At 60.2% G+C, this 7,273-nt stretch overlaps 1 protein-coding gene across 1 annotated transcript in view; it reads left to right on the plus strand.

Annotated features, from left to right (window-relative positions):
- The first annotated feature begins 14 nt into the window (after window positions 1-14).
- Window positions 15-7,273, plus strand: part of LOC105990264 (cactin-like) — a 27,489-nt gene continuing 20,230 nt past the window's right edge. Inside the window, exons 1-3 of the mRNA XM_013022626.1 lie at window positions 15-137; window positions 4,414-5,296; window positions 7,086-7,271. Of these exons, the coding sequence (XP_012878080.1) occupies window positions 4,508-5,296; window positions 7,086-7,271 (975 nt within the window). The 5' untranslated portion in view covers window positions 15-137; window positions 4,414-4,507. The remainder of the gene's footprint in view (window positions 138-4,413; window positions 5,297-7,085; window positions 7,272-7,273) is intronic.

Genomic DNA, 7,273 nt, shown 5'->3' on the forward strand with positions numbered 1-7,273 from the left:
TCGGTGGGGGCCCGGTCCCGCGCTCTGCCTCCGTCGGGCCTGCCCCGCCGTGACTCAGTTTCCCGAGGGGTCCACGGAATCCGGGCCGGTCTCTCCCGAGCCTCATCTCCATCTCCGCCGCGGCATCCGGGACACAGGTGAGGCCCGGGGCGGGGCGGGGCCGCCCTGGGGGTCGGCCGGGGTCCGCGTGTCCGTCCGGGGTACGGGGGCGGGGGGGGGACGGTCTGATGACTGGGACCCGTGCCGTGACTCAGTGTCCCCCGAGCCCGCCCGCCCGCCCCGCCCCGGGTCGGTCCCGCGCCCTGCCCCCCCCCCGACCCCGGGGCTGAGCCTGGGCAGAAGAGGAAACTGAGGCTCGGCGGGACTGGGGGAGGCTATGGGGCGCCCACCTGCGCGCGCCTCGCTGGGGCCGGGGGTGGGGAGGACTCGCGGTGTGCAAACGGAAAGAGCTCCCGGAAATGGGGTTTGGCACGGGGGTGGGGGCCGCACCCCCGAAGGGAGCGCGTCTGCGGGGCCGCGACCTGGTGGCCTCCGCTGACAGCCTCCGCCACGTGGGGGGGGACCCCAGGCCGGGGACACGGCCCGGGCGCTGGGGGGCCAGCGTGGCCCCTGGGGTGCGGGCAAGGGGGGGCCGGGCTGCCAGACCGCAGACAGAGGGGAGGCAGGGCAGGAGGGAGGGCCAGGGAGGGGGCAGGTGGACATGAGACTGGCCCAAAGCCCCCCACTCCCCTCACAGTGCGCCCCACCTCTGGGCAGCCTCCTGAGACAGCCCCAGGCCTGGGCCCCAGGAGGAAGCCAGGGGCTGAGACAGATGTGGGGGGTGGGTGACCTCAGAACCAGCAGAGGCTTACCCCTGGAATTCCCGGATTTCCAGGCTCCCTGGGAGCACAGGGCCAGGGGTGGCCGTTCAAACAGCCTGGGCAGACACCTCTGTGAGACGCTTCCCAGCAAAAAGCCGGTAGTGGAGCTGTGGCTCAAGTGGTAGAGCACCAGCCTTGAGAAGAAAAGAAAAAAAGCTCAGCACAGCACCCAGGCCCCCTGAGTTCAAGCTCCAGGCCTAGCCCCGAAACCAAAAGAGTCCCCTAAGCAGGGCCCTCCCGTCCAAACCTCAGCTCAGTGACGCCCCGGGGACTCTGAGTTTTTCCAGCCTGAACCCAGAAAGCCACAGGCCACACACACCTCCTGTGGGGGGTGGGGGCACAGAGAGGAACAGCAATTCTTCCACTGGCCACACAGCTTGTGGCAGAGGCCCTGCCCACCCCACGCCCCGGCGCTGGCCTGCTAGCCTAGGGAACTTGAAACGGCTCCTATCACCTGAACCCAAGCTGGGCAGAGGGGGGCAAGGGAGGGGGAGACTGGAAACCGCCAGCCGTGGCCAAAGAGGAGAGCCAGTTTCCAGCCTCCCCCTGGCCAAGAGGAGCTCTGGGTCATGGCTTTGTCCCGAGACACAGGGTGAGGGTGTGTGTGTGTTTGTGTGTGTTTGTGTGTGTGTGTGTGTGTGTGTGTGTGTGCAAGAATCCTGGGTGTGTGTCCCCAGGCCAGACCTGTGAGACCCATATGGTATGGGCTGTGGCTGTAGGCACAGGCCCAGGCCCACTTTTTCGGGGGAATTTCTGAAACCGTGCATACCAGCTGGCGGGGGGAGGGGAGGGCAGGAGGAGGGAGGGAGAACCCCGTCCCCAGGGGGAGCCAAGGCTGGACTCCAGTAAGGCCTCCGCCGATCAAGATCTATGGCTTTGCCAGTGTGGCCTAGCACTGGCTCCACCTGGCCTTCTTGCTGTCTGGCTGTCCATCCTTCTCCCCATCGCGCCCCACAGAGACAGACGCCTTGGCTCCAGGCTGTTCTGGGGGGGGCGGAGAGGAGGGGAGGCTCAGGGCCTCTGTCTGGGGCTGGATAATTTATAAGGCTCAATAGTGAGGAGCCCAGCCAAGGCACCAATTACCCAGATGGAAAGCTAGGCCCGCAGCCACTCCCCCCACTTCCCATCTGCTCCAAAAGGCCGCCCTGGCTCAGGGCCTGTGGGCTAGACGCTCTGTACAAGAAGGGAAACTGAGGCTGTGAGCCAGGACAAGTCCAAGGCCAGCAAGAGGGGGCCACTCAGAATCCGGTCTGACCACCAGGACTCACAACTGCCAGGAGGGGGACGCAGCCCCGAGGCCCCACAAGACCTAGGACGCACACGCCAATATACGCACCAGTGCTACACCGCCATTAGAAACCATCACGTAATGCCATTTGCGAGGAAATGGACGGACCCAGAAAAAATCAGGCTGAGTGAGTGAGGTGAGCCTCACTCAGAGAGGCAAACGGCACCTGTTCCCTCTGATTGGCACAAGTTCGATCTAAAACGCACTAGGGTCGGATCAATGATACAGGATTCTAGAGACACCCACACAGCAAGAGCAAGAGGCTAGTCTTAGGAGAGAAACTAAAAGGCACCATAGCTACACACCGCTTCTACTTTATCTAGAATGATGTGCGTACTGAAAACCCACTCCAAATATGGAAACGGACACACACACCCCTAGAGACAGACGCGTGTGTGTACTTTTCCTCGTGTATTCAGTGTCTGTCTTCGGAAGGGTTTGAGGGAGGGCAGGACTCGGGAAAAGGGGGAAAGGTGCAGCGGTGGAACTCACTGGACACGGATGAAAATGAAGAAGACAACTGGTGGGTGGAGACGGGAGGGAGGCGCTGGGAGAGCAGGAGGAAACGGAAAACGCAGGTACGAGAGGAAATGTGCTCATTACCTGACTCAGGTTGTTGTAATCCCTCTATACATCACCTCTGTAACAACAAGAGAGCCAATTAATTTTTTTTTTTTTACAAAAGGAAGTAAGTTGGCTGGAGGTGGTGGCACACACCTATAATCCCCGCTGCTGGGATGCTGAGGCCAGGAGGATCACTGTTCTAGGTCAGCCTAAGCAAAAAATTAGTGAGACCCTCCCCTCCACCCCATCTCAACTAATAGCCTTGCATGGTGGTTCATGCCTGTAATCTTTTTTCTTTTCTTTTTTTTTGTGACGGTCTTGGGGCTTGAACTCAGGGCCGGGGCGCTGTCCCTGAGTTTCTTTTGCTCAAGCCTAGCACTCTACTACTTGAGCTACAGCGCCACTTCCAGCTTTGTCAGTGTATGTGGTACTGAGGAATCGAACCCAGGGCTAAGACTGGAACTCTGGGCCTGGGCGCTGTCCCTGAGCTCTTTCACTCCAGGCTAGTGCTCTACCACTTGAGCCACAGCACCACTTCCAGATTTCTGGTGGTTTATTGGAAGTAAGAGTCTTACCAGTGCTGGTGGCTCATGCCTGTAATCCTAGCTACTCAGGAGGCTGAGATCTGAGGATCGCGGTTCAAAGCCAGCCTGGACAGAAAAGTCTGTGAGACTCTTATCTCCAATGAACTACCAGAAAACCGGAAGTGGCGCTGTGGCTCAAGTGGTAGAGTGCTCACCTTGAGCTGAAGAGCTGAGGGACAACGCCCAGGCCCAGAGTTCAAAAAAAAAAGTCTCCTGGACTTTCCTGCCCTGGGCTGGCTTTGAAGCGCAGTCCAGATCTCGGGCTCCTGAGTGGTGGGATGACAGGCAGGACCACCAGCGCCGGGCTGCAGCCATGCTGATCTGATCAGGGCACATCTGGCTCTGCTTTGCGATCACCCCCCCCCCTCGGTCTGCCCAGCGTTTTCCCACAGCCCCACCCAGTCCGAGCGCTCGCTCTAACCTGTCCCTGGGGAAGCTGTGGCTGCAAATGAGCTGCGTTTTTGTTCCCAAAATGGAATTGGGACTTCAGGGATCCTTGCTTATTAGTATGGAAGTGTTCTGGCATATGGGAGGCAGGATGGAAATACCCCCCTAAGTCCCCCAGACTCCCCCCCAAAACAAGGAAAACAACAGTGACCGCAAGAGTGTCATCTGAAATGGGGGCACACAAGCCGGACGCGGGGACCTGCGGCTGGCAGCCCCCTCCCCTGTCCTGGACAGGGTGAGAGACTGCAATTGTTATTGACAATGACTATAATTTAGATCAGGCAGTCAGCTGTGGAGGTGGAGGGTGAGTAAGGGGTAAACTGAGGCTCAGAGAAGAGAAACCACTTGCCTGGAGTCACACAGACTCCGGGCTGGAGTTCAAAGCTAGGGTCTTTGGATTTTTCTGTAAGACCCACAAAAATATTTCTTGGTGTCTTTCTAGGGGGTCCCAGGCATGGCAGCCCTGGTGTTTTGTCCCTTTAGTGCGAGGTGGAGGGACTAACAGTTCCAACAGTATACAACTAGCAATCGTAGTAACAGTTGAGGGATGAAGACAAATCCTTCCTCAAGAAGGGGCACTGGAGCTGGGGCATTAAAGGCTGCGTAGGAGTTCGCCCCCTCCCGCCAGTTGCACACACGACAAGCCGGTCTTCTCTCTGCTGCCTTCCAGGTGTTCCCAGCCGGACCTGGCAGCCCCCATGGGGTGGTGACCTGTCTTGTCACCTGGTGTGGCGGCCGCAGCGGCGGCCGGGCTGGAGGCAGCCATGTGGTCCAATGCCAGTTTGGGCCCGTGTTTCCGCCCCATCAACTTCAACTTCACGCTGGAGGAGAGGCGTCTGATCGCCTCCCCCTGGTTCCCGGCGTCCTTCTGCGTGGTGGGGCTGTCCTCGAACCTGGTGGCCCTGAGCGTGCTGGCCAGCTCCCCCCAGGGCGGCCTGTGCCCCCGCTCCCCCTTCCTCACCTTCCTGTGCGGCCTGGTGCTCACCGACTTCCTGGGGCTGCTGGTGACGGGCGCCATCGTGGTGTCTCAGCACGCGGCCCTGCTGGACTGGCGGGCCGGGGACCCCGGCTGCCGCCTGTGCCACTTCATGGGCGTCGCCATGGTGTTCTTCGGCCTGTGCCCGCTGCTGCTGGGGGCGGCCATGGCCTCCGAGCGCTTCCTGGGCATCACGCGGCCTTTCTCCAGGCCCGCGGTGGCCTCGCCACGCCGGGCCTGGGCCACGGTGGGCCTGGTGTGGGCGCTGGCCCTGGGCCTGGGGCTGCTCCCCTTGCTGGGCCTGGGCCGCTACACCGTGCAGTACCCGGGCTCCTGGTGCTTCCTCACGCTGGCCGCCCGGCCGGGCGACGCTGCCTTCGGCCTGCTCTTCGCCTGCCTCGGGGGCCTCTCGGTGGCCCTGTCCTTCCTGCTCAACACGGTCAGCGTGGCCACCTTGTGTCGCGTCTACCACGGCGGGGAGGCCGCCCAGCAGCGGCCCCGGGACTGCGAGGTGGAGATGATGGTGCAGCTCTTGGGTATCATGGTGGTGGCTTCCGTGTGCTGGCTGCCCTTGCTGGTGAGTGCAGGTGGGCTGCGGGTTCCAGAAGTCCAGGGTGGGCATCCAGGGAAAAGGGGAGGAGGTGGAGTAGAGGGCATTGAAGCTGGGGTTCTGAAGAATGAATAGGAGTTTGCCTGCTGAGCAAAATGGGAGGAATATATTTTATGGTGGATGATGTTTTCCTGAGGCCTCTTGGGGCCCAGAGCTGCTGGGTGGACCACAGAATCTCTGTGCAGGAGGTTGGCTGATGGGATGACAGGCGTGAGCCCCAAATGCTGGGCTTCAGGGGGGAATCTGAGCTCCAGGAGAGCTCTGGGCTCACAGAGCCTCGGGGCTGCCCGCTGCTGGGCACAGCATAGAGGTGGCAGAGGCAGGACAGGGAAGGGTGACTCAGGGCTGAGCCCTGCGGCTGGAGCAGCACTGTGTGGTTGTGGATGCGTGACCTCGCTCCTAGTGATTGGGACTGTTTCCCGAGACCACCTGAGGGCGGAGGAGGCTGAGGCCATTTACCACGGTTGCTGGGCTTACCTCCAGCAACCACAAAAATGAAAAACACTGAACTGAATCAGTGACTCTAACTAGGGTGTCTACCTACTTCTTATCCAGCAGGTGAACTCCTGTTGATCCTTCAGAACCCCAGATTCCATGTTTTGGAGCAGGGCAGAGCTCAGGCTGAGCATTTCAAGAGCCTGGGGACTGCAGGGAGGGCAGGGAGAAGAGGACTGAGGGACGTCGAGAGGGATCCTCTTTTATGTAGAGAACACAAAAGAGTCTCCTAAGCCAGGCTCAGGTAGCTCACACCTGTCATCCTAGCTACTTAGGAGGCTGAGATCTGAGGATCACAGTTCAAAGCCAGCCCGGGCAGGAAAGTCCGTGAGACTCTTATCTCCAACAAACCACTAGAAAACTGGAAGTGATGCTGTAGCTGAAGTGGTAGAGTGCTCGCCTTGAGCTGAGGAGCTGAGGGACAGCATCCAGGCCCAGAGTTCAAGCTCTGTGATTGACAAAAAGGAACCTCCCGGGCCGAGCACGCAGCGGGGCAGGACTGAGCCTGGCGAGCCGTGCAGGCCCTGTGGGCTGCGGGGAGGACTTGGGCTTTGACCAATTTAAATTATACTAGAACCTCAGCACACCTGCCAATTATCCTTATTGTGTCATAGCTAATCGTTTCATTATTATGTAGTATAATTACACGCTGATATCTGGTCCTCTGTTTCTGTGAAGTCGTAACGAGTAAGTACATTAGTCTGTAATTATTTTTAAAATCATGTTGTATTCTGAATTATTAAATCACTTCTATTGAAGGGCAAGTATCAATTTTACACTTAGTGAAGTGGGTTCAAATACGGAGTATAAAGTATTTAATGCGTGCGAACGTTGGGCTTGGGGGTGTGGCTCCTGAGTAGTTCATCCACCAGCACAGAAAAACTCAAAAAGCAAGTGAAGCCGGGCTCAAGCCTGTCGTCCTAGCTACTCAGGAGGCTGAGATCTGAGGATCGAGGTTCAAAGCCAGCCAGGGCAGGAAAGGCCCTGAGACCCTTATCCCTGAGGCTGGGGCCCGGGGGCGTGGTCAAGACCCGGAGGGCGTGGCTGGGGCGGAGCGAGGGGGTGTGGGCGTGGTCTGTTCTGGGTGGGACATGGCCGGGGGGCGGAGCATGCTCGAAAGGCCAGAGTGTGGTGGGCGGGATGTGGGCGGGGCACGCTCGGCGCGGGGGCGTGGCCTTGCGGTGGGTGTGGTTGATGGGCGGGGCCTGCGGGGCGGGGCGGGGCCTGGCGCCACCCTGACCCATTGCGGCTCCCCCCGCAGGTCTTCATCGGACACACGGTGCTGCGGACGCCGCCGGCCATGAGCCCCGCGGGCCAGCTGTCACAGGCCACCGAGCGCCAGCTGCTCATCTACCTGCGCGTGGCCACGTGGAACCAGATCCTGGACCCCTGGGTCTACATCCTGTTCCGCCGCGCCGTGCTGCGCCGCCTGCACCCGCGCCTGAGCGC

Source organism: Dipodomys ordii, unplaced genomic scaffold (assembly GCF_000151885.1).
Source record: "Dipodomys ordii isolate 6190 unplaced genomic scaffold, Dord_2.0 Scaffold64, whole genome shotgun sequence".
Lineage (NCBI taxonomy): Eukaryota > Metazoa > Chordata > Mammalia > Rodentia > Heteromyidae > Dipodomys > Dipodomys ordii.